General features: G+C 41.0%; 1 protein-coding gene across 1 annotated transcript; it reads left to right on the top strand.

Annotated features, from left to right (window-relative positions):
* The first annotated feature begins 78 nt into the window (after nucleotides 1-78).
* Nucleotides 79-27,992, top strand: LOC121607724 (mucin-2-like). The gene is made up of 47 exons (XM_041938664.1): nucleotides 79-171; nucleotides 477-741; nucleotides 848-962; nucleotides 1,347-1,437; nucleotides 1,524-1,621; nucleotides 1,706-1,919; nucleotides 2,027-2,152; nucleotides 2,706-2,823; nucleotides 2,919-3,057; nucleotides 3,169-3,273; nucleotides 3,414-3,483; nucleotides 3,613-3,750; nucleotides 3,853-4,017; nucleotides 4,101-4,195; nucleotides 4,320-4,446; nucleotides 4,531-4,780; nucleotides 5,365-5,414; nucleotides 5,526-5,620; nucleotides 5,723-5,871; nucleotides 5,984-6,122; nucleotides 6,200-6,307; nucleotides 6,395-6,571; nucleotides 6,655-6,894; nucleotides 7,030-7,186; nucleotides 7,822-7,950; nucleotides 8,064-8,214; nucleotides 9,511-9,545; nucleotides 9,668-11,064; nucleotides 11,221-19,122; nucleotides 19,321-19,491; nucleotides 20,432-20,603; nucleotides 20,709-20,953; nucleotides 21,042-21,225; nucleotides 21,397-21,601; nucleotides 21,697-21,875; nucleotides 21,981-22,050; nucleotides 22,616-22,755; nucleotides 22,838-22,869; nucleotides 22,953-23,121; nucleotides 24,085-24,186; nucleotides 24,293-24,333; nucleotides 24,538-24,660; nucleotides 25,388-25,483; nucleotides 25,589-25,717; nucleotides 25,936-25,975; nucleotides 26,920-27,043; nucleotides 27,201-27,992. The coding sequence occupies exons 1-47, from the start codon at nucleotides 108-110 to the stop codon at nucleotides 27,382-27,384; spliced, it is 15,315 nt and encodes a 5,104-aa protein (XP_041794598.1). The 5' UTR covers nucleotides 79-107; the 3' UTR covers nucleotides 27,385-27,992.

Raw genomic sequence — 27,992 nt, 5'->3', positions numbered from 1 at the left:
TTACCCCTCCTGAACTGCAAACACTAAATCAACTATAATACATGACTCTGAAAGCGTGAGAGCAGTTGGCTTGACCGACCCTCTCAACGATCACGACAACAGCCAGCATGCCACTCGAATGGGTGATACCATGGCTCGGCCTCTGCCTCGGGCTGTTTGTAGGGACGGCTGGTAAGCAAACTCAATGGGGAACAAAGAGGGCTGCATATATTAAATCCAAGCTTCTCCTGCACTGTCTATCAAGTATAAAAGGATTGATAAAATTAACCTTAACTGTTCTTTTCATGTGCATACTAGAATAAATATAAACATTTTGCTTTAGTTTGACTTTATTGATAATGTGCACTCACTGTTCAACTGTCTTTCTAGTCATGTTCAGAGTTTTTTTATATATATATATAAGCTGAGAGACGATAAACCAAAGTTACACTGTACAAATTGAACTACAGAGTGATGACATTTTTTTCTCCACAAAGTAGAAGGGAGCCACCCTCACAAAGGCCAGTTCTGCAGTACTTGGGGAAACTATCATTTCAAGACTTTCGATGGAGATTTCTTCCAGCTTCCATCCACCTGCAACTACATCCTTGCGTCCCAGAATAAGAAAAGCTATGATTATTTCAATATTCAGTTCCAACGGCAGGAGATAAATGGGGTCACCTCCATTAAGAAGGTCACAATAGAAGTGGATAAGGTTGTTGTGGAAGTAGCCAACACTTCCACTAAGGTCGCTGACAAACTGTGAGTCTTTTTGGATAATGTGACTTGTCATTACCAGCTCAGGTTAATGTCTTGTCTTGTTAATGTCTTACTGGAATGGGTTTTTTGTTGTTGTTGTTGCCTCTAGTGTCACTATACCATTCAAAGAGGCTGGCATTTCAGTTGAAGAAGCTCTCTCCTACGTCAAAATTGAGGCAACAATTGGTTTGATCGTCATGTGGAACAGAAAAGACTCTCTCTGGGTATGTGTATTCCTGATACCTGATACCTGATATTGATTTTTATTAGTATTCTGATAACTGGGTACAGACACTGACACTTTAAGATATATACACTATATTTAGTTTTACCTGCTATTTGATAGCAGAATTGACTCAGGTGACATTAACATTAAGATTAATTAAAGGGAAGCATTCATGAGGGTTTAGTGTCTTGATCAACACTTCTCTGCATTTTTTCCATTGATGACCAAAGTGAACTTTCATTGTGAACTTTCCATTCTCGTCTGATGTCATTGGGGGAAAAAAGGCATCACCAAGCGACTGCAGAAGAATGGTGTCAGTAGTTCAGAGATTTCTGCTTCTTTTCTTCACTTTAGCCGACTCTAATTTTCACCTGCTTCTAAGGTCGAGCTGGATGCAAAATTCAAGACACAGACCTGTGGCCTGTGTGGTGACTTCAATGGAGACCGGATTGCTGATGAGTACATTACAAAAGGTACATACTAAAAAGTAAAGCTTAAAAAAACTGCACTAAATCAGTCTTCACATGTGCTAAAAAAAAAACCCATTTTTATCTTTTAGCTACAGAGGCGGTTGTAAAATATGAAGCTTGTGGGGATTCTGTGACTGAAAACTGTGAAGAAAACCCCTCTACAGCCACAGAGACCTGTACAAATCAGGTATGTGAAAATGAATTTCCCTCAGATCTATTTGTATGTTACACTTTGGTACAATTTAAATACATCCTGTACTTTGACCGACAGACAGACCTCTGTAAGGGCCTGCTGTCAGGATCTGCATTCCTCAGCTGTCGAGACCTGATTGATACTGACTCCTTCATCAAAACCTGCGTGAGAGACCTCTGCAACTGCAACAACAACAACACGTCATGCTTGTGCTCAACAGTATCAGAGTATTCCCGTCAGTGTGCCCATGCAGGCGGGAAACCACAGAAATGGAAGACCGAGCAACTGTGTGGTAAGAACAGCAATCCCAGCATTTACATGTTCGAGCTTTGATGATTTAATTGTATTTATATCCGAATCACTGAATCTGAGTTGCTGTTTTTTCTGTATGTTGAGTAGCAACCACATGCCCTTTCAACATGGAGTATAAGGAATGCGGCAGTCCCTGCACTGACACCTGCAGCAACCCCCAGAGGAGCCAAGTGTGTGACGATAACTGCATGGATGGATGCTTCTGTCCATCTGGTGAGTTTCCAGATTTTAAAACCTGCGCAGATGACGTTTGATGGAAGTCCAGCAGAGGAGGGGACCTTTTTTTTCCATTCACACAAATTAGTGATTTATGCTCTCGAGTTACTTAATTTGTGATGTTGGATTACTTGTTGTTATATTAACAGAAGCTGGAGTTACAGCTTTAGCAGCAGGCTGGCACCTGTGTTCTGGCATTTAGTTGCCTACCAGTATTTCTATATATTTACTTTGTTCGTATTTGGCTTATGGGCCACCCAGGTATATCACCCAGTAGAGCATGTGCCCCGTGCACTCACTTTACTCTGTACAGAAAGGCAAAAGCCAAAAGATAAATGAATAAATAAAATTGCTTTATATTGCATTTTTACTTGTGTAATAATACTGTGTGACTTTAAATTGTGAAATGTTGAAAAAAAGCCATTTAATTTTTCTCTCCCTGACACCTGTCGGGCTCTGCACACTTGGGACATATGGCTCTTCCAGGATTTGCATCGTGGACAGCCATTCACTCTTGTCCTACTAATTTTATCAATATGTTTCTCCCAAGGGACCGTATTTGATGACATTAGCCAAAGTGGGTGTGTTGCTGTGAAGCAGTGTTCCTGCTTACACAATGGCAAGGCATACAAACCAGGAGAATCGTACTTGAGGCCATGCAAAAAATGGTAATCACTTCACTATCTTCATTATAATGTTTCAATTTGCAGCATGTGTGTTAGAGGTGGTTTGTCCAGTTAAAGTGGCTAAACTCTGTTGACAGCACCTGTAAGGGGGGTGAGTGGAGCTGTCAGGATATAGACTGTCCTGGTATCTGCTCTGTACTGGGTGGCTCCCGCATCTCCACCTACGATGATAAAACATACACTTTCGATGGAGACTGCACTTATGTTCTCACCAAGGTTAGGCACTCACACTTAAATTAATTAATCCTTTCATTCACAAATAGATTTGCAATACTTTCATAAGCAAACAGATTGTAATTAAGTGCATTTTCATGTTCTCGATTTTAGAAAACTAATGGGAACTTCTCTGTCCTTGGTGACTTGGCCAAATGTGAAAAATCAGATAAATCAACTTGCCTGACTGCAATTACTCTACTCCTGCCTAAACAAATGGTAATTACAGTATATTATGTTTTCCCTCCCAATACAGTAAAAACTTATTTGTAGGATTTTCTCCATTTCATATCTGCTGGAAAGGTTGAGATTTACCCTGAAGTTTTTCAGTCACATTGTCATTTTTCCCCTCACTACAGATGATTGTAGTTGAAGCCAGCGGACAGGTTTTGTATAACCGACAGGTGTCTAGTCTGCCTCTTTTCATGGGTGAGTGGTTGGGGTTTTATGTGTGTGTGTGTTTGTGTCCCTTCTCCTATGAAAACACAAGGTATAACTGAGTCCGCACAAATTAAAATCATCTCTGTATTCAGTGTGAAAATGTTTTTCCACCTGCAGACAACATAACAGTCTTCAGGCCGTCGACCTTCTTCACTGTAATCGACACCACGTATGGGCTTCATCTTGAAATTCAGCACATACCCATTATGCAGGTCTACATCAAAGCCAGTGTTTCCTGTAAAGCAAAACTCAGCGGTGTGTGTTTCTCCTTAAGCACTTCTGCTTATAGTGTAAAATGTGGTATGATGTATATTGCAGTGAGTTAAGTGTTAAGTGAAAGTTGTTATCTTCATCCAGGCCTTTGTGGAGATTTTAATGATATAAAAGCTGATGACTTCAGAACCACAAATGGGTTGATTGAAGGAACGCCTGCGACATTTATCAACACTTGGAAGGCCAAAACAACTTGCCTCGATTTGAAAAACACACTTAGCAACACCTGCAGTTTCACCATGAACAGAGGTAGGTCCTAGGCCTATTGTTCTGTATTTTAATATTGTTCTTCACAACACTCCACCAGTCAACATCTTTGTGTGTTTTTGCAGAGATGTATGCCAGCCACTGGTGCCCCTTGCTGTCGAACCCAAAAGGGAGTTTTGCCAAGTGCCATTCCGAAATAAGCCCAGAATACTATGAAACTGTAAGCAGTGGTTTCTTCTTGTATTAAATTTTCTATGTATTTATATATTTCTGTTATTTTGCTCATTCAACACGCTGCTCATTTTATCGATTCATTAAACCGTTTGCTGCTTCTCTCTCTGCAGGCTTGTAGTAATGGCGCCTGTGCCTGTGTGGACAGTGAAAAGTGCGTGTGTGCCGCCATATCCGCCTACGTCCATGCATGTGCCGCTGCAGGTGTCTTACTGAAAGGATGGAGGAACACAGTGTGCGGTAGGTTAAACCCATCAAATGTGAATTAAAGTCCAAATTTATTTAGAATATTCAGACACTAAGTGAACCTGTATCTTTTCAAAGGGAAATACACTCGCTGCCCTTCTAATTTGGTGTATGACTACCAAATGACAAGCTGCAATCGCACCTGTCGCTCTCTAAGTCAGCGAGACCAAACATGTGAGGCTAAGTTCACCACACTTGATGGCTGCGGTTGTGCAGAAGGAACTTACCTGAATAAGAACGGAAAGTGCGTGCCCGCCTCACAATGCCCTTGTTATATGGGAGAGACAGCAGTAAGCCCTGGGAAAAGCAAGGTCCATGGACAAAACTGGTGAGGATTTCAACATTTCCAAATAAAATTAAAGCAGAGCTGTCTTCTTTTAGGATTATTGTTGGGCATTTTATGGTTTTATTAGTCATCTGATGGCAGAGGGGTCACGGGAAACGAGAGGAGAGGAAGGGGTCCCCATCATGGTCAGTGCCTTAACACCCAGACCATCTGGGCTCCGCTGTTTTATTTTCAAATACCACATGCACCTTAACAGAGGTATAACAAGAAATAAGTTAAACTTGGTTTTACTGAAAGTGAAAAAAAACCCTCAGCATGTTGTATGCAGTGAAGTGGCCTTGCTTAAAGTCTGGCCTGTAATTTGTCTATTCAGCACAGAAAATTTATCATTAAATCTATTATTGCTCTTTTCTTATAATAAAGTCTATTTACACATCATGCCATAAAAACAATAAGCCCACATTTGTTCTAGTTGCTGATACAGTGTTGTTGTTTTTAAAGCCATAATTGCACTTTTTATATGCTTCTTATCTTCTTATCTCATTGGGTTTTGCACATTTTATTTTTATTTTCATTTTGTTACATAGAATTGAGGTCCTCCTTGCCTGTCTTTCTATGCATTTCAGCTCCTGCCACAATGGAAGACTAAGCTGTACAGGAACCCCCACGAGCGAATGTAGGTATAAAGCACTCAGCTTGTCATAATATTCCTCCTATAGCAAAGCACAATATGAGCAACACCAAGCATACAGTGGTGCCCTGTGTAACACACTGTCATTGCCACCAGCATGCACCAGTCCAATGGTTTTCTTCAAGTGTCGAAAGCCAGATGCCAAAGGAGCAGAGTGTCAAAAAAGCTGCCAGACACTGGACTCAGACTGCGTAAGACTGAGACACTGGTTCATGACAGCTGTTGAATATTCTACATGTATATATAAAAGCAGTCGGATGACATGCTCAGTAAATTGCTGTTGCGCTCTGTAGGTCAGTAAAACGTGCATCTCAGGCTGTGTATGTCCCGCTGGCCTGCTGGCAGACGGTAAACGCTGCATTACGGAGGAGCAGTGTTCCTGCCCATACAATGGTGAATCTTATAATCCTGGGCAGACTGTCACTGTGGACTGCAATACCTGGTGAGCCCTTTAATCTCTCCGACGCTAGCGTTGTGCTGTGTCAGTTCACGGTTGTGTGCTTTTCAAGTTGAAGGTACATAACTTGACATTACGTCATCTACTTAAATCACAGCACTTGCATGGGAAGAAAATGGAATTGTACAAACCATGAGTGTTATGGAGCCTGCACCATATATGGAGAAGGGCATTACATCACTTTTGATGAAAAGAAATTCTCCTTCAATGGCGAGTGTAGCTACGTCTTCTCTCAGGTAGAGCACAACCTTAAGTTAAGTCTTTGTAATTAGCCAGAAATCAGTGTTGTGATGCTGACAGCGATTTCTTGCAGGATCACTGTGGGAACGCTACGAATGGCACCTTCAGGGTTCTGACTGAGAGCATCCCATGTGGAACAACTAAAAGTATCTGCTCCACTGCTATCAAACTCTACTTAGGGGTACGTAACACTATCTGATGCATTTAAAATCATTTTTTAAATGCTGCCACTGCAGGGTCACAAATGAGCATGTTTTGTTTCTTTCAGAACAGTGAAATTGTTCTTTCAGAGGAAAATGTCGCTATCGACCGAAGCAAAGAGGCGAACATACCCTATCATGTCCACACTATCGGTATATACCTTGTCATTGAGGCAAATAATGGTCTTGTACTCATTTGGAATAAGAAGACAACACTCACAATCAAACTCAATCCCACATTCAAGGTAAGTGAGTAGATACCCAGGTGTTTAGGTAAATAATAATGACGTTGCATTTTACAAATGAACTAGATCTCATTTTGTCTCAGGGAAAAGTCTGTGGTCTCTGTGGGAATTACGATGGAAAAGTCAAGAACGATTTCACCACCAGAAACAAAGAAGTTGCAGTTGAAGCCCTTGATTTTGGAAATAGCTGGAAAGTGTCACCTAAATGCTCCGATGCAAAACCACAGAAACCTTCCTGCAGTGTGTACACATACAGGCGGGCATGGGCTTCGAAACGCTGCAGCATTATCAACAGTGAAGTATTTGCTGGTTGCCATTCAAAGGTAAGAAAACTGCTATGTCATGTAGCATGGAATCACAAATAAAGTCATTATAATGAGTTCATGACTTCCTATATGATTAGCTAGTGGAATATGATTTATACACTTCTGACATGTACGATGGTTTCTTTCAAAAAGGTGGATCAAGGAAACTATTATGATGCCTGTTTGAGTGACACCTGTGCCTGCAATGCAGGAGGAGATTGTGAATGTTTCTGCTCAGCTGTAGCAGCCTACGCAGCAGCCTGTAATGGGGCCGGAGCCTGCGTGAAATGGAGAACTCCCACAATCTGCCGTGAGTGTTTTATTTGTGTTTCCGTGAGGAGAGAAGCAGAAATGAAATATATGGCCAGCATCACCTTTGTCCCTGACTCCAAAAAAGCTGGGACACTTTGTAAAGTGTGCTTACCAACACACCAAGTGTTCCTGAGCAATATACATTATACAATGCTGTGTTCACAAAGTGGTGAACCTCGCTCCACCCTTGCTTGTGAAAGACTGAGCCTTTCCAGGATGCTCCCTTCATACCCAATCATAATGACCTACCTGTTACCAATCAACCTGTTTACCTGTGGAATTTTCCAAACAGGTATTTTTGGAGCGTTCCCCAAGTTTCCCAGTCTTTAGTTGCTCCTGTCCCAACTTGTTTGAAACATGTTGCTGCATCAAATTCAGAATAAGCAGATATTTACAAAAATCAATGAAATTGATGAGGTTAAACATTAAATATATTGTCTTTGTACTGTTTTCAATTGAATATACATCAGAAAGAATTAGCATATTTAGCACATTTTGTTCTATTTATGTTTTACACAGTTTCCCAACTTTTTTGGAATTAGGGTTACATATAATAATTTTATTATGAAGATTTTATACATGATTAAGTGATTTTCTGGAATCTTGTTAATATTCCTCTTTTTGCTTTATTAGCTCTGTTCTGTGATTATTACAACCGCGACGGAGAGTGTGAGTGGCACTATGAGTCTTGTGGAAAACCATGCATGAAGACCTGCAGGAATCCCTCGGGAATATGCTACAATCAAATTCCTGCATTGGAAGGTACAAATGATGTGAGAGTGATGTATGTATTTTTAAAGTTAGAATTATTTAGGCTTACTGCCGTGTTAATAAGATTTGACTCCCTTTCTCCACTCAACATTTATCTGTTTAAGGCTGCTATCCACATTGCCCGCCTGAACGACCTTATTTTGAAGAAGTTTCCATGAAGTGTGTGTCAGAGCAGGAATGTGGCTGCTATGACAACAAAGGGAACCATTATGAAGAAGGGGAGCACATGCCTCCAAAGGAAAACTGTAAAAACTGGTAGGATACTTTCCATCTTATTAAAACGGCAGTTGGTGCAAAGGTTAATGATAACCTTTACATTGTTTTGTTGATATAATAAATCGGATAATGTATACTAACATCTTACAATCACTGTACAATGTGTCACTGTTTTATAAAATGAAAATTGTTTTATTGCAGCATTAGCAATCCCTATACAGAATAGGTTTAGGATACTCCTGCAGAGCTTCAAATATAAATATATCTAAATACCGAATAGAATAATACAGTTAAATACCACGGTACTGCCATAACTACAGTGAAAATAGAATTTAAAATCCATACTGAATTAATACTTTCCTGAAATGATTTCAAGTGATTCCATTTGATTTGATTATCTTGCTTGCAAAAATGATTACTGACAATCTGGGAAATTAATAGTTGCTGAACCTTCATATTGTAACATTGCAACATAAATGTGATCCTGGTGATAACCCAGAAATAGATCAGGACTTAACCATGAATAATCACCTTGCATCATCACAGCCTCACATCTGCCTGTATTGCAATTAAAAATGCAAAGCTTCTGGCAGTATACAGACTCCTAAAGTAATGACGCCTGCAGTCATTGTCCCCGGTACTTATTAGCAAAGAGGGAAGTTTTATTTGATCTATGATTTTTCATGGAGCTGTGTGAAATCTTGTCTCTAATAGGCCTGTTCAATTACACTGCAGTAGAAACTGTGCAGAATAATTATTTAAAGGACAACTTTGATGTTTTCCCATAATTATGCTTGTTGCATAGAATTTAACCAGCAGATCTGCCATGTGTAATTGTCCCTTGACAGTGCACAGCATCACTTCAATTCGAGACTGCATACGGAACAGTGTGCAGACACTGACAGACCGTCAGTATACTGTAGGCTACTAGCTATTGTGGAAGACAGATGCTGGGAAGAATCACTCATTAATTTTTATCCTCACCTGCTGTCAGTGACAACATCAGCTGGTTGAAGAATGCAGAATAATATTTGAAAGCTGAGCAAAAATGAATGAAAGCTGAGCTGAGCTATTATTGCCACCAAAATTGCAGTGCGCTACTGAATTGGCATCACCACACCTTCTACCTTATCTTCTACTATACCCCTCCCACTGGGGCACACAACAAGTTACCCACATACCAGAACAGCACAGTAGAGGAAATTACCTGAGTTCACCCAAGGAAAATACCACTTTGCCAGTGTGAGGCTTAATTCTGCACCATGTGCCAACACCATGGTGCCCCATATGTTCAAACATTGTATTTAAACTCCTCTTCTTTCATTTACCTTTTAGTACTTGTTCTTCAACAAAGGTGGACTGCGGCCAAAGTGAGTATGGTTGTGACTATTACTGTGATTGATAACATATAGATGTATTTGAAAAGACCATAGTATGTATCCACTGAAACAATAAAGATTCATTAATTCTTATATATTTATTTCTTTTGCAGCTTGTATTTGTTTGTATAGAGGAAAGACATACAATTATGGAGATGAAATCTATTTCTCACATAATGGAAATGGAACCTGCATGGGAGCTATTTGTGCAGAAAATGGAAACATTAACAGAACTATGGTGGCTTGCATGACATCAGCACCCACCCAGACAGCAACAACCACCACCACCACAGAAAAACCCACAACAACCACCACCACAGAAGCAACCACAACCACAGAAAAACCCACAACAACCACCACCACAGAAACACCCACAACTACCACCACCACAGAAAAACCCACAACAACCACCACCATAGAAACACCCACAACAACCACCACCACCACCACAGAAAAACCCACAACAACCACCACCACAGAAACAACCACAACCACCACAGAAAAAAACACCACCACAGAAACAACAACAACCACAGAAAAACCCACAACAACCACCACCACAGAAAAACCCACAACAACCACCACCACAGAAACAACCACAACCACAGAAAAACCCACAACAACTACCACCACAGAAAAACCCACCACAACACCTGCTGACTGCTTGGTTTGTAAGTGGACAAATTGGATAAGCAATAATTACCCTGACAGGACCCCAGATGGTGGAGATCATGAATCCATTGAAAACATTACTGATCCAGATGGGAGGGTTTGTAGAAAACCCCTGGAAATAGAATGTAGAGCAAAGCAACTCAAAGATGTATCTTTGGCTGAACTAGGACAAAAAGTACAATGCAATTCAGCAGTAGGACTGAGGTGTCTTAACAAAGACCAAAATTCTCCTGAAATTTGCATGGATTACGAAATACGTGTCAAATGTTGCCGTAACATTTGTCCGTCTTCGACCACAATAACACCTTCAACAACACCAACCTCAGCAACAACAACGGAAAAACCCACAACAACCACCACCACAGAAACACCCACAACAACCACCACCACAGAAACACCCACAACAACCACCACCACCACCACAGAAAAACCCACAACAACCACCACCACAGAAACACCCACAACAACCACCACAGAAACACCCACAACAACCACCACCACAGAAAAGCCAACAACAACCACAACCACAGAAGCAACCACAACCACAGAAACACCCAAAACAACCACCACCACAGAAAAACCCACAACAACCACCACCACAGAAAAACCCACAACTACTACTACCACAGAAAAACCCACAACAACCACCACAGAAAAACCCACAACAACCACCACCACAGAAACAACCACAACCACAGAAGCAACCACAACCACAGAAAAACCCACAACAACCACCACCACAGAAACACCCACAACAACCACCACCACCACCACAGAAAAACCCACAACAACCACCACCACAGAAACACCCACAACAACCACCACAGAAACACCCACAACAACCACCACCACAGAAAAGCCAACAACAACCACAACCACAGAAGCAACCACAACCACAGAAACACCCACAACAACCACCACCACAGAAAAACCCACAACAACCACCACCACAGAAAAACCCACAACAACCACCACCACAGAAAAACCCACAACTACTACTACCACAGAAAAACCCACAACAACCACCACAGAAAAACCCACAACAACCACCACCACAGAAACAACCACAACAACCACAACCACAGAAACACCCACAACTACCACCACCACAGAAAAACCCACAATCACAACCACAGAAACACCCACAACAACCACCACCACCACAGAAAAACCAACAACCACAACCACAGAAACACCCACAACAACCACCACCACCACAGAAACACCCACAACAACCACCACCACAGAAAAACCCACAACAACCACCACCACAGAAAAACCCACAACAACCACAACCACAGAAGCAACCACAACCACAGAAAAACCCACAACAACCACCACCACAGAAACACCCACAACAACCACCACCACCACCACAGAAAAACCCACAACAACCACCACCACAGAAACAACCACAACCACAGAAAAACCCACAACAACCACCGCCACAGAAAAACCCACCACAACACCTGCTGACTGCTTGGTTTGTAAGTGGACAAATTGGATAAGCAATAATTACCCTGACAGGACCCCAGATGGTGGAGATCATGAATCCATTGAAAACATTACTGATCCAGGTGGGAGGGTTTGTAGAAAACCCCTGGAAATAGAATGTAGAGCAAAGCAACTCAAAGATTTATCTTTGGCTGAACTAGGACAAAAAGTACAATGCAATTCAGCAGTAGGACTGAGGTGTCTTAACAAAGACCAAAACTCTCCTGAAATTTGCATGGATTACGAAATACGTGTCAAATGTTGCCGTAACATTTGTCCGTCTTCGACCACAATAACACCTTCAACAACAACAACCTCAGCAACAACAACGGAAAAACCCACAACAACCACAACCACAGAAAAGCCCACAACAACCACCACCACAGAAAAACCCACAACAACCAGACCTACTGACTGCTTGGTTTGTAAGTGGACGAATTGGATAAGCAATAATTACCCTGATAGGACCCCAGATGGTGGAGATCATGAATCCATTGAAAACATTACTGATCCTGATGGGAGGGTTTGTAGAAAACCCCTGGAAATAGAATGTAGAGCAAAGCAACTCAAAGATTTATCTTTGGCTGAACTAGGACAAAAAGTACAATGCAATTCAGCAGTAGGACTGAGGTGTCTTAACAAAGACCAAAATTCTCCTGAAATTTGCATGGATTACGAAATACGTGTCAAATGTTGCCGTAACATTTGTCCGTCTTCGACCACAATAACACCTTCAACAACACCAACCTCAGCAACAACAACGGAAAAACCCACAACAACCACCACCACAGAAACACCCACAACAACCACCACCACAGAAAAACCCACAACAACCACAACCACAGAAGCAACCACAACCACAGAAAAACCCACAACAACCACCACCACAGAAAAACCCACAACAACCACCACCACAGAAAAACCCACAACAACCACCACCACAGAAACAACCACAACCACAGAAAAACCCACAACAACCACCGCCACAGAAAAACCCACCACAACACCTGCTGACTGCTTGGTTTGTAAGTGGACAAATTGGATAAGCAATAATTACCCTGACAGGACCCCAGATGGTGGAGATCATGAATCCATTGAAAACATTACTGATCCAGGTGGGAGGGTTTGTAGAAAACCCCTGGAAATAGAATGTAGAGCAAAGCAACTCAAAGATGTATCTTTGGCTGAACTAGGACAAAAAGTACAATGCAATTCAGCAGTAGGACTGAGGTGTCTTAACAAAGACCAAAACTCTCCTGAAATTTGCATGGATTACGAAATACGTGTCAAATGTTGCCGTAACATTTGTCCGTCTTCGACCACAATAACACCTTCAACAACAACAACCTCAGCAACAACAACGGAAAAACCCACAACAACCACAACCACAGAAAAGCCCACAACAACCACCACCACAGAAAAACCCACAACAACCAGACCTACTGACTGCTTGGTTTGTAAGTGGACGAATTGGATAAGCAATAATTACCCTGATAGGACCCCAGATGGTGGAGATCATGAATCCATTGAAAACATTACTGATCCTGATGGGAGGGTTTGTAGAAAACCCCTGGAAATAGAATGTAGAGCAAAGCAACTCAAAGATTTATCTTTGGCTGAACTAGGACAAAAAGTACAATGCAATTCAGCAGTAGGACTGAGGTGTCTTAACAAAGACCAAAATTCTCCTGAAATTTGCATGGATTACGAAATACGTGTCAAATGTTGCCGTAACATTTGTCCGTCTTCGACCACAATAACACCTTCAACAACACCAACCTCAGCAACAACAACGGAAAAACCCACAACAACCACCACAACAACCACCACCACAGAAAAACCCACAACAACCACAACCACAGAAGCAACCACAACCACAGAAAAACCCACAACAACCACCACCACAGAAACACCCACAACAACCACCACCACCACCACAGAAAAACCCACAACAACCACCACCACAGAAACACCCACAACAACCACCACAGAAACACCCACAACAACCACCACCACAGAAAAGCCAACAACAACCACAACCACAGAAGCAACCACAACCACAGAAACACCCACAACAACCACCACCACAGAAAAACCCACAACAACCACCACCACAGAAAAACCCACAACAACCACCACCACAGAAACAACCACAACCACAGAAAAACCCACAACAACCACCGCCACAGAAAAACCCACCACAACACCTGCTGACTGCTTGGTTTGTAAGTGGACAAATTGGATAAGCAATAATTACCCTGACAGGACCCCAGATGGTGGAGATCATGAATCCATTGAAAACATTACTGATCCAGGTGGGAGGGTTTGTAGAAAACCCCTGGAAATAGAATGTAGAGCAAAGCAACTCAAAGATGTATCTTTGGCTGAACTAGGACAAAAAGTACAATGCAATTCAGCAGTAGGACTGAGGTGTCTTAACAAAGACCAAAATTCTCCTGAAATTTGCATGGATTACGAAATACGTGTCAAATGTTGCCGTAACATTTGTCCGTCTTCGACCACAATAACACCTTCAACAACAACAACCTCAGCAACAACAACGGAAAAACCCACAACAACCACAACCACAGAAAAGCCCACAACAACCACCACCACAGAAAAACCCACAACAACCAGACCTACTGACTGCTTGGTTTGTAAGTGGACGAATTGGATAAGCAATAATTACCCTGATAGGACCCCAGATGGTGGAGATCATGAATCCATTGAAAACATTACTGATCCAGATGGGAGGGTTTGTAGAAAACCCCTGGAAATAGAATGTAGAGCAAAGCAACTCAAAGATTTATCTTTGGCTGAACTAGGACAAAAAGTACAATGCAATTCAGCAGTAGGACTGAGGTGTCTTAACAAAGACCAAAATTCTCCTGAAATTTGCATGGATTACGAAATACGTGTCAAATGTTGCCGTAACATTTGTCCGTCTTCGACCACAATAACACCTTCAACAACACCAACCTCAGCAACAACAACGGAAAAACCCACAACAACCACCACCACAGAAACACCCACAACAACCACCACCACAGAAAAACCCACAACAACCACAACCACAGAAGCAACCACAACCACAGAAAAACCCACAACAACCACCACCACAGAAACACCCACAACAACCACCACCACAGAAAAACCCACAACAACCACCACCACAGAAAAACCCACAACAACCACCACCACAGAAACAACCACAACCACAGAAAAACCCACAACAACCACCGCCACAGAAAAACCCACCACAACACCTGCTGACTGCTTGGTTTGTAAGTGGACAAATTGGATAAGCAATAATTACCCTGACAGGACCCCAGATGGTGGAGATCATGAATCCATTGAAAACATTACTGATCCAGGTGGGAGGGTTTGTAGAAAACCCCTGGAAATAGAATGTAGAGCAAAGCAACTCAAAGATGTATCTTTGGCTGAACTAGGACAAAAAGTACAATGCAATTCAGCAGTAGGACTGAGGTGTCTTAACAAAGACCAAAACTCTCCTGAAATTTGCATGGATTACGAAATACGTGTCAAATGTTGCCGTAACATTTGTCCGTCTTCGACCACAATAACACCTTCAACAACAACAACCTCAGCAACAACAACGGAAAAACCCACAACAACCACAACCACAGAAAAGCCCACAACAACCACCACCACAGAAAAACCCACAACAACCAGACCTACTGACTGCTTGGTTTGTAAGTGGACGAATTGGATAAGCAATAATTACCCTGATAGGACCCCAGATGGTGGAGATCATGAATCCATTGAAAACATTACTGATCCTGATGGGAGGGTTTGTAGAAAACCCCTGGAAATAGAATGTAGAGCAAAGCAACTCAAAGATTTATCTTTGGCTGAACTAGGACAAAAAGTACAATGCAATTCAGCAGTAGGACTGAGGTGTCTTAACAAAGACCAAAATTCTCCTGAAATTTGCATGGATTACGAAATACGTGTCAAATGTTGCCGTAACATTTGTCCGTCTTCGACCACAATAACACCTTCAACAACACCAACCTCAGCAACAACAACGGAAAAACCCACAACAACCACCACAACAACCACCACCACAGAAAAACCCACAACAACCACAACCACAGAAGCAACCACAACCACAGAAAAACCCACAACAACCACCACCACAGAAACACCCACAACAACCACCACCACAGAAAAACCCACAACAACCACCACCACAGAAACACCCACAACAACCACCACAGAAACACCCACAACAACCACCACCACAGAAAAGCCAACAACAACCACAACCACAGAAGCAACCACAACCACAGAAACACCCACAACAACCACCACCACAGAAAAACCCACAACAACCACCACCACAGAAAAACCCACAACAACCACCACCACAGAAACAACCACAACCACAGAAAAACCCACAACAACCACCGCCACAGAAAAACCCACCACAACACCTGCTGACTGCTTGGTTTGTAAGTGGACAAATTGGATAAGCAATAATTACCCTGACAGGACCCCAGATGGTGGAGATCATGAATCCATTGAAAACATTACTGATCCAGGTGGGAGGGTTTGTAGAAAACCCCTGGAAATAGAATGTAGAGCAAAGCAACTCAAAGATGTATCTTTGGCTGAACTAGGACAAAAAGTACAATGCAATTCAGCAGTAGGACTGAGGTGTCTTAACAAAGACCAAAATTCTCCTGAAATTTGCATGGATTACGAAATACGTGTCAAATGTTGCCGTAACATTTGTCCGTCTTCGACCACAATAACACCTTCAACAACAACAACCTCAGCAACAACAACGGAAAAACCCACAACAACCACAACCACAGAAAAGCCCACAACAACCACCACCACAGAAAAACCCACAACAACCAGACCTACTGACTGCTTGGTTTGTAAGTGGACGAATTGGATAAGCAATAATTACCCTGATAGGACCCCAGATGGTGGAGATCATGAATCCATTGAAAACATTACTGATCCAGATGGGAGGGTTTGTAGAAAACCCCTGGAAATAGAATGTAGAGCAAAGCAACTCAAAGATTTATCTTTGGCTGAACTAGGACAAAAAGTACAATGCAATTCAGCAGTAGGACTGAGGTGTCTTAACAAAGACCAAAATTCTCCTGAAATTTGCATGGATTACGAAATACGTGTCAAATGTTGCCGTAACATTTGTCCGTCTTCGACCACAATAACACCTTCAACAACACCAACCTCAGCAACAACAACGGAAAAACCCACAACAACCACCACCACAGAAACACCCACAACAACCACCACCACAGAAAAACCCACAACAACCACAACCACAGAAGCAACCACAACCACAGAAAAACCCACAACAACCACCACCACAGAAACACCCACAACAACCACCACCACCACCACCACAGAAAAACCCACAACAACCACCACCACAGAAACACCCACAACAACCACCACAGAAACACCCACAACAACCACCACCACAGAAAAGCCAACAACAACCACAACCACAGAAGCAACCACAACCACAGAAACACCCACAACAACCACCACCACAGAAAAACCCACAACAACCACCACCACAGAAACAACCACAACCACAGAAAAACCCACAACAACCACCACCACAGAAAAACCCACAACAACCAGACCTACTGACTGCTTGGTTTGTAAGTGGACGAATTGGATAAGCAATAATTACCCTGATAGGACCCCAGATGGTGGAGATCATGAATCCATTGAAAACATTACTGATCCAGATGGGAGGGTTTGTAGAAAACCCCTGGAAATAGAGTGTAGAGCAAAGCAACTCAAAGATTTATCTTTGGCTGAACTAGGACAAAAAGTACAATGCAATTCAGCAGTAGGACTGAGGTGTCTTAACAAAGACCAAAATTCTCCTGAAATTTGCATGGATTACGAAATACGTGTCAAATGTTGCCGTAACATTTGTCCGTCTTCGACCACAATAACACCTTCAACAACACCAACCTCAGCATCAACAACGGAAAAACCCACAACAACCACCACCACAGAAACACCCACAACAACCACCACCACAGAAAAGCCAACAACAACCACAACCACAGAAACACCCACAACCACAGAAAAACCCACAACAACCACTACCACAGAAACAACAACGACCACAGAAAAACCCACAACAACCACCACCACAGAAAAACCCACAACCACAACCACAGAAACACCCACAACAACCACAACCACAGAAACACCCACAACTGCCACCACCACCACAGAAAAACCCACAACCACAACTACAGAAACACCCACAACAACCACCACCACAGAAAAACCCACAACCACAACCACAGAAACACCCACAACAACCACCACCACAGAAGTACCCACAACAACCACTACCACAGAAAACCCCACAACAACCACAACCACAGAAACACCCACAACAACAACCACAGAAACGCCCACAACAACCACCACCACCACAGAAAAACCCACAACAACAACCACAGAAACGCCCACAACAACCACCACCACCACAGAAACACCCACAACAACCACCACAGAAAAACCCACAACTACCACTACCACAGAGAAACCCACAACAACCACCATCACAGAAAAACCCACAACCACAACCACAGAAACAACCACAACCACAGAAACACCCACAACCACAACCACAGAAACACCCACAACAACCACCACCACAGAAAAACCCACAACCACAACCACAGAAACACTCACAACAACCACCACAGAAAAACCCACAACTACTACTACCACAGAAAAACCCACAACAACCACCACAGAAAAACCCACAACTACCACGACCACAGAAAAACCCACAACAACCACCACCACAGAAAAACCCACAACCACAACCACAGAAACACCCACAACAACCACAACCACAGAAACACCCACAACTGCCACCACCACCACAGAAAAACCCACAACCACAACCACAGAAACACCCACAACAACCACCACCACAGAAAAACCCACAACCACAACCACAGAAACACCCACAACAACCACCACCACAGAAACACCAACAACAACCACAACCACAGAAACACCAACAACAACCACCACCACAGAAGTACCCACAACAACCACTACCACAGAAAACCCCACAACAACCACAACCACAGAAACACCCACAACAACAACCACAGAAACGCCCACAACAACCACCACCACCACAGAAAAACCCACAACAACAACCACAGAAACGCCCACAACAACCACCACCACCACAGAAACACCCACAACAACCACCACAGAAAAACCCACAACTACCACTACCACAGAGAAACCCACAACAACCACCACCACAGAAAAACCCACAACCACAACCACAGAAACAACCACAACAACCACCACAGAAGAACCCACAACTACCACCACCACAGAAAAACCCACAACCACAACCACAGAAACACTCACAACAACCACCACAGAAGAACCCACAACTACCACCACCACAGAAAAACCCACAACCACAACCACAGAAACACCCACAACAACCACCACCACCACAGAAAAACCAACAACCACAACCACAGAAACACCCACAACAACCACCACCACCACAGAAAAACCCACAACAACCACAACCACAGAAACACCAACAACAACCACCACAGAAAAACTCACAACTACTACCACCACAGAAAAACCCACAACAACCACAACCACAGAAAAACCCACAACTACAGAAACAACCACAACAACAGTGGAGCCTCCCAAAGACTGCCCATATCTGGATCCACCCAGACAGGTATTTAGATTTATTTACATAAAGATGACTTTAAAGGCTCAGATCATCTTAAAGGTTCAGTTTGTAGGATTTTGGGGGATTTATTGACTTAAATGGAATATTGCCTTGCAAAACCAAATACTGACTCCAGAGAGGGTATTTCACATTTTAAGCAACTACCAAAAGGGAGGGTGAACCAAGGCTGTTCAGTTGGTTGCAATCTGCAATCTCACCTAGATGCCAATAAATCTCACACACTGAACCTTTAAAATACAAACGCTGTCGTTCTGTTCTGACCTCCAAAAAATAAGTCAGGACTGCAGATGTTTTATCTTATCTTACTTTGTTTCCAGGGTCACACTTCTGAGAAAGTCTGAAACAAGGTCCTTAATTCCCTCGAATAAAGGGATGGAGCTTGTAATGCATATCCTGTTACTCTTACAGATCTTTTTATTTGTCAATATATTTGCGAAAATATCAACACTAAAGTGCAACAACACTCAGTAAATTCAACATGCAATCACTGAGTAGAAATTAAAATGCCTCTAAATGGCTATAATGGCTGCTCTTCTTCCAGTAGTTGCAGAATATTGGAACAAAGGTCAATGGTTGTTTATTTTAATATAATGTCATCTATTAGGGTCCCTATGAGCTTAATCCAAACTGAGATGCTTTATAGCAATATAACCATATTACTCACAAGAAAAAATAGCTGCATTAATCCAATTATTTACAAGTCAGTAATATAACATTGCTCATATTGTATGTTACAAAAGGAAATCTACAAATTAGTCCAACATAACGATTATTATTAAGGCACTTCAGCCCATATGTAGTGTCGATGGTAACACATTTTATCTCTGTAAAATTATTTTTTCCTTTCCTGAATTACATTCATTATAGATCTTTACATTTATTTACTGGGGGTAGATTGCTAAAAGTACTACTTTGGCCTTTACAGGATGGTGAGACCTGGCATCCAGACAACTGCACCAAAGAGAAATGTGACAATGGTAAAGTAATAACGGACCATGTGCCATGTAAACCAGTGACCAAGCCTGAGTGTGAAAATGAGTACCAACCAGTTAAGGTTTATGATAAAGCAGGCTGTTGTTTTCACTACGAATGCAAATGTAAGTTCAAATGAGAGCATTTTAAAATGTCACATTCAAGCTTAAAAATACAGGCAGTTTTTCTTTGATGTAACAGTCAATGTAACCTCAGTCCAACATTTGCAGGTCTTTGCGCTGGCTGGGGAGATCCTCATTATGAGACATTTGATGGCCAGTATTACAGCTTCCAGAAAAACTGCACCTATGTCCTGGTCAGAGAGATCATTCCTCAACACGATTTTAAGGTTCTTATCGACAACGAAAACTGTGACGCCTCTGGAACTGTGACCTGTGTAAAATCCTTGACGGTGTATTACAAAAACTATACGGTTATTCTTTCATTAGAGAGAACCCCAAAGACCATAACAACGGTAAATAATGCCACAACAAACTGTCTTAAAATACACTTGAATATATTTAAATTATATGTTTCACTTGAACAATGTTGTAATTGTTTAGGTGTACGTCAATGACAAGCAGGTATTCCCAGCCTACTCTAATGATGACCTCATCATAACAAGTGCAGGAATTAAGATACTTTTGAAAATCCCGGCAATTGAAGCGGTTGTGATGTTCAAAGGGCTTTTTTTCAGCGTTGACTTGCCATTTTCCCTTTTCCACAACAACACGGAGGGACAGTGTGGTAAGTTGCTCTTGTAATAAACATGTTGAATAGCAACTAAGGCTGCATGTTATGCTCGTAAATGAAACCATGTGAACAGTGCTAGATTATATATGAAAGTGCCAGTGGATGTACTACATGTGGCAACACATAGGTTGTAATATCTGTCATGTTAATCTTTACTTTAACAAGGTAACTGTGACAACAACAGGAAAAATGACTGTAGATTACGAAATGGCCAGATTCACCCCTCATGCTCTGAGATGGCGCATACATGGCATGTACCAGACAAAAACAAGCCATATTGTAAGAAGCCATCTCCTACACCTCCATCTCCATCACCAACACCAACACCCCCACCCTGCAAACCTGATATTTGTGAAATTTTGATGAGCAAGTAAGAATTTACATAATAAACATGAACACAATATGTCAACTCATGCTGGAGGATTACTCAGATTGACCGTCTACTTTCCTTATTTGTGCATTAAGGGTGTTTAAGGACTGCAACAAAGTAATCCCAGTACGGAACTTTTATGAAGCCTGTAAATTTGATGTCTGCCACATGCAAAATTCCACCATCGGTTGTTCCAGTGTGGAGGCGTACGCCACGCAGTGTGCTGAAGCGTCTGTCTGCACAGACTGGAGGAATGCTACAAACGGACAGTGTGGTAGGAGGGTTTGTTTTAGTAGAAAACAAAATGGTTTATTTTCAGATGTCCAGATTATATCTTTTCAACCTTTTTAATGTTTAAATCTACTTTCTCTTATTGTAGAATATAAATGTCCAGAAAATCAAGTCTACAAGCCTTGTGGGCGCACTGTTGTACGAACTTGCAATGCAAGGTAATTGCTCAGTTCTATTTAGCAATATCAGAAATTAACTAATGTCAGCAGCTTGTAATTTAACAAGAATAATAGTCTATAGCCATGCTAGCAGCTCTGAGAGGCTGTACCAACACTGTATAACCAAATGTAACATCACAATGACAATGCCAACATGCTGATGTTAAGCAGTGATGTTTACCATGATTATCACCTTTGGTTAGCGTATTAGCATAGTAATATAAAGTAATTAGCACTACACACAAAGTACAGCTAAGGTTAATTGAAATATTATCAGTTTTGGACTTGATGGCATAAGATGAAAAGTCATTATGACCAATCTTGAAGGGGCACATTTCTGTACCAGATGTTATTGCAATCCATCCAATAGTTGTTGAGATATTTCACAAATGTCAACCTCAAGGTGGCACTAGAGGGAAAGTCATGGATCACCAGTGTCATTAGGGTTCATTCTCGGGAATATCAACGTCTGTTCAAAATGTCATGGCAATGCATCAAACAGTTGTTCAATAATCAACGCTATATGTGTAATGACATGAATAATTTCTGTTGTCCTCATATTTAGATACAATGAGAGGTATGCACAAAAATGCCAAGGAGAAAAAGGCAACCAGAAGGAAGACTGTAATAGAGTCGTGGAGGGATGTTTCTGCCCCGAGGGGATGACTTTGTTCAGTTTGAAATCTGGCACCTGCGTTTCCTCCTGTAAGAGCATTTCCTGTTGCGAAGAAAAATCAAATGTTTTGTGAATGGATGAATGTACAGTTAACTGTTCCTATTGTTTAAGGTTGCACTGGACCTGATGGCCATCCTAAACAGGTAAATGCTACAAGACATGACTCTATTCTCTATTCAAAGTGTTTTCATTGCTGTTTCATCAGCTCTGTTCCATCCTCAAACAGCTTGGTGAGACTTGGCAGAGCGGCTGTCAGCACTGTGTTTGTGATGAGGACAGTCAGACTGTTCAGTGTGAGCCGCTTGCATGTCCCACCCAAAAACCAGTAACCTGTACTGAGGAAGGTGAGGTGTTGGTGAACCGCACAGTGGACTGCTGTAATAGGCGGGCATGTGGTGAGTGATTCAGAGTACCACACCTGCCTCTGTGTGGTAACATATTAACAGACACAGAAACATGATGTTTTTGTACAGAAAGGTATTTCTGTTAATTAGTCTACCCCCAGTGGTATAACTGCAGTGGATAAAATAATAGAAACGGTCAATATAATGCAATACAGTTTCATCAACAAAAACTGAACATCATAACCTCCATGAAGGTAGAATGTTTTGCAGACGCCATTAATTTTAGCTAGGTGTACCTAATGAACTGGCAACTGAGAAATCACCTGATCATTTCTCAGTTTGGGTTCAAATACTTACATTTTTTACAGAAAGCCTCAGAGAAAGAAAGCATTACAAATTGTGGTCACAGACATTAAAGGATCCAAGCATTCACCACGAGGGTCTAACTATTATGGGAATTGTAGAATCCAACATTTTTGGAGCTTGACCCATAAAAGGGACAAAAGGTCAGGACATATTGATTAAAGCTCAGGATATACTGGCCTCTGTTGCACGATTTAACCATTCTTCTGTTAAACTGTCTCTCACAAGCACTCTCAGCTTTACAGAACTGTTACATTACAAGTATTACCATCAGTGTAATGATTGTTGATTGTTAGTTTAATACTGGTATAAGCAGTGACATCTGTTTAATACTGCAACAAAGCAGACTTTTCTAAGTATGTGCACTATGCGCTGAAACGAAAAATGAAAAAAGGCCTTATATACTTAAATTAACCAACATGAATGTCCGCATTGTTTAAATGATAAAAAAATGTATCTTCTTTAAAAAGTGTTTGTGTCACTTATTTAATTGATTTTTAATTAAGAGACCCATTTCTATTTTATGCAGCTATGTAACGAGTAATCACCAATTTGAATGTAATCCTTTTAGTGACAGTATCTGACAGTTTTTTTGTAAACTTACATGTTATACCCACCAACCCTGGACATGTCTTACCTTTCAACCTACAGAATGTAATAAGAGCAGCTGTCCACCGCAAAAAGAGTGCAGCCTGGGATTTGAGATAAAGGTCCATAACTCAAATGACCGCTGCTGCCCCTCTTACAGCTGTGGTAAGCTGGTTTCACTTGCATTTACTTTTAGCATTATTGTGAGAAAGACCTAAAACTAAGTGCAAGCCTTTAAGGTAATCACATTTGTAAACATTTTTTTATTTAGTGCCCAAAGGCGTCTGTGTCTACAATGATACTGAGCATAAGGTAAGGAGCAGTATGCTGTTTTTAGTTTGAATGTAATCTATTAAGGGTATACTTGATTGTAGAAGTGTTACTAAAACTCTGCAATCTTTAATTTAAGTAGTCTATAAATTAATTAAGAATAATATTTAAGTTAAATATAGTTCTCCCCCGTTGTTTCACCTGGGGGACATTTGTTTTGCTGGCTTTACATTTTATTCTTTCCAGCCTGGCAGTGGGTTCTCCAAAGGTCCATGTGAATCATGCCGCTGTAATGACACTCAGGATCCCAAGACCAAGCTGAACAAAATCTTGTGTCAAGTGAAATGGTGTAACACAACATGTCCAGAGGTACTTTTGCAATATTGCAGTTTTTAATTATTTGATTTTGAAGCCAATAAAGTTATATATTGTCCAGAAATGCTAAATCCAGGGTCACTCACTCATATGCTTCTCTTTCCGAAATCTAAAAGAAATGTACTGCTGATCTGTGCAGCACTTGCTGATGGATACACTAGTTATTTATGTACACATGATGTCGGAAGATATACATTTTTGAAGTGCAGTCTAAACAATGCAGGTGTTTGCTCATGGTACCGTTGTACAAAAAGATAGAAAACAGATTTTTTTTTTACTTCACCATGTTGTATCTGGTATCTAGTCATACAGATGTTCTGGCTTTATTTGTTCAAGGTTGACACATCTGTCTCTGAGATTTCTGCTGCCATTCAAATACAGTGAAGATGAATTAATTTTGTCTGTGGCGTTTCTATTGAGGACATTGCCAGTTTTTGATAGTCTATTCTGTAGATTATCTGTAACTGTTAAAATTTCTAAAGAAATATGTTGATTTTTTAATTTTCATTTTGAGCACCACAAACTAGTTTAGGCGATGCCAAAAATCTCACATTAAAATGGCAGCATATAACTTGAGTATATAAATTAAAACTTGCATTTTAATTTGGATGAAACTTTCCTAAGTAATGGGAGTATTCTATAAATACTACCAAATACTAACTATGTATAACTGTAACTTGACTGAAGTTGCAGACCATATTGATTTGTACATTTCTTGCAGGGCTATGCGCCTGAGCACCAGCCTGGACAATGTTGTCCATCATGTAAAAAGATGAGCTGTGTTTTCAACATCTCAGGCAACACAATAATTATTAAAGTAAGTAGAGCATAATGGAAACACTTTCAGAATCAGTGAATGTGACGCTGAATTGTGGTGTCAGTCAGAATGATTTGAAATTGACCTCTTCTACACTTCTGACAGCCTTCTGAATCTTGGTCACCACCACATGACAACTGTACCAGGTATAATTGCCAAAAGGAGGGGGATGATTTCAGAATCCTTATAAACCAGACAACATGTCCCGAGTTTGATCCAGAGAAATGCGTTCCCGTGAGTATAATCTAATTCTGCTTATTCGTCTTATCTTACACACTGTATCTCAAACGGTTTCACATCTCTCGCATACTCTGAGTTAACGTTAGAGAAATATGAGGGATAGAAATACACCAAATGTGGTGAAATACGCAAGTATAAATTGAAGATGAATTTTTACATCTGTCCCTGTTGTTTATCTGCATATGTTACAATCCACAATGTCTATATTGCAGGGAACTGAACAAAGTGACATGAATGGTTGCTGCAGAACTTGTAAGTATGAGTGAATAATTTAAAATCACATTGTGTAAAATTGCTTAATATTTTTTGAGAGTGCAATCACACAGAGATACAGATCCCCTCAAATCAAAAATATGCTTTTTTCATGTTTATGTCCCCTAAAATGTCTCAGGTGAACTAGACTTAAAGACTATCAGTGCAGATTTTGCCACTGTCGAGGAGTTTTCACAGTCCTCAGAGGAGGAAGCCAATCGCTGTCTAATATGCAAATACTACTGCCGCCAATGAGCAAGTTCCCAGACAGATTTGGTTGGCTATCAAGATAACCCAGTATAATATATAATCCTGCCATTTTGGCCAGGGGTCCCTTGAAAAAGAGTTTGTGATCTCAGTGGGACGTACCTGGTTAAATAAAGGTCCAATGTTAAGAAAAGCAGAGAAGTATTTCTACTAGCATCTTCTGTTGCTCGTAACCTTTGTTGCCAGAAGAAAAATAAATTCTAGGAAAGCAGGGATTGTTCAGGCTGTCAAATTTCAAACAATTTTTTTTGAAAAAATCACACAAAAAAGTTATCACAAGTTTCAGATCCTGAGATTGTGTTTTCAAATTTCTTCCTTTGCCAGACCAGTAGTTTGAAATCCAAAGCTATTCTGTGGCATGAAACACAGAGAGGAAGTAGATCCACACAAAAGAGAAGCTTAAGATTATTGTTCATGATTCATTTTCTATCAACCAACCAATTTATTAACAAATTCATTGCTTTAGTTTGAGAATTATACTAATGGGTTGCAAACATCTATGGTCAGTTAAAACCTATAATGTTGTTTCAGCACAAAAACAGCCTGACCAGAATACATTTGCAACAAATCAAAGGCTAAAACTTTAGATGTTTTATTTTGTTTTGCACTAAAATAATAATGAGTGTTACATGTTGTATTTGCAGCAAGATAAAAGGATGCTCATGTGTCATTGACAGGTACTCCTCGTCAACGCTGTAAAATGACAAAGAGAAACACCTATCTGAGGACAAAGAACTGTGACTCAGTTGAGCAAGTGGAAATCACAGCCTGCGAGGGATCCTGTGGATCGTCCTCATCAGAGTAAGTATCTAAGGGATATACAGAACAAACTACTTACTCAATCAGGATAAACCCACTTATTCAGTTGTCATGGGAAGAGTAATGTTTAAGATGTTTTTTTTACATCAAACAGCAGGTGACACTCACTCATCTTCTCTGAAATTGTCTCTGGCTACAGGTACTCTGCAGAGAGCAACAGTCTGATGCATTCATGCTCATGCTGTCAAGAAATGGCCACCAGTAAGCGGGAGGTGATGATGAATTGCACTGATGGCAGCATGATAAGGCACTCCTACATTGCAGTTGATGAGTGTGGCTGCAAAGTCGCTGAATGTCCTCAGAAAACCACAGACAAAGTTTAATCGAAGGGAATATCTTTGACTATCATACTCTTATAAGCTTAACAGTTCCTTTCAAAAATCTCATAGCGAACCAAGACTCAATATGTGAAGACCACCAAAGACACACCTCTGTGTATTCAGCAGCCACAAATAAGGGAAAATAAGTTCAACCTTTTAAGCAGCAGAGAAGTTGTGGCCTGAAATTTCTTACAGCCCCATGGTGACAGCACATATTTGTGTCTCTTTTAACTTCTGAACAGGTTGTTCCTTTATACTTTAAACTTTATGGTGTTTTCCTAAAGGGTGTTTCTGCTTTTATTGACTTGAGAAATAAAAGACACAGGAATGACTTCAGATATACAGCACGTTGCCGCAATATTTTAACAGGCTTGGCAGGGAAAAGGGATTGTATTTGTGGTAAAATGTGAAAGATTTAAAACGTGGATTTGAATTTTAAATGATTGTTGACCACAATTTCTAACACCATCAACAGAAATAATCTCACAGCTCATTGAATGTCTAAATAAAAGAGTGGAAAGAATATCTTAACTATATTTGTCCAACTTCTGATGTGCCAAACCTCTGCAAATCTGAATGTCTCCACTGTAATAAAACTCAAGTTGACTGAT

This window comes from Chelmon rostratus, chromosome 6, assembly GCF_017976325.1.
Source record: "Chelmon rostratus isolate fCheRos1 chromosome 6, fCheRos1.pri, whole genome shotgun sequence".
NCBI lineage: Eukaryota > Metazoa > Chordata > Actinopteri > Chaetodontiformes > Chaetodontidae > Chelmon > Chelmon rostratus.
This window is presented reverse-complemented; position numbering and strand designations above follow the sequence as displayed.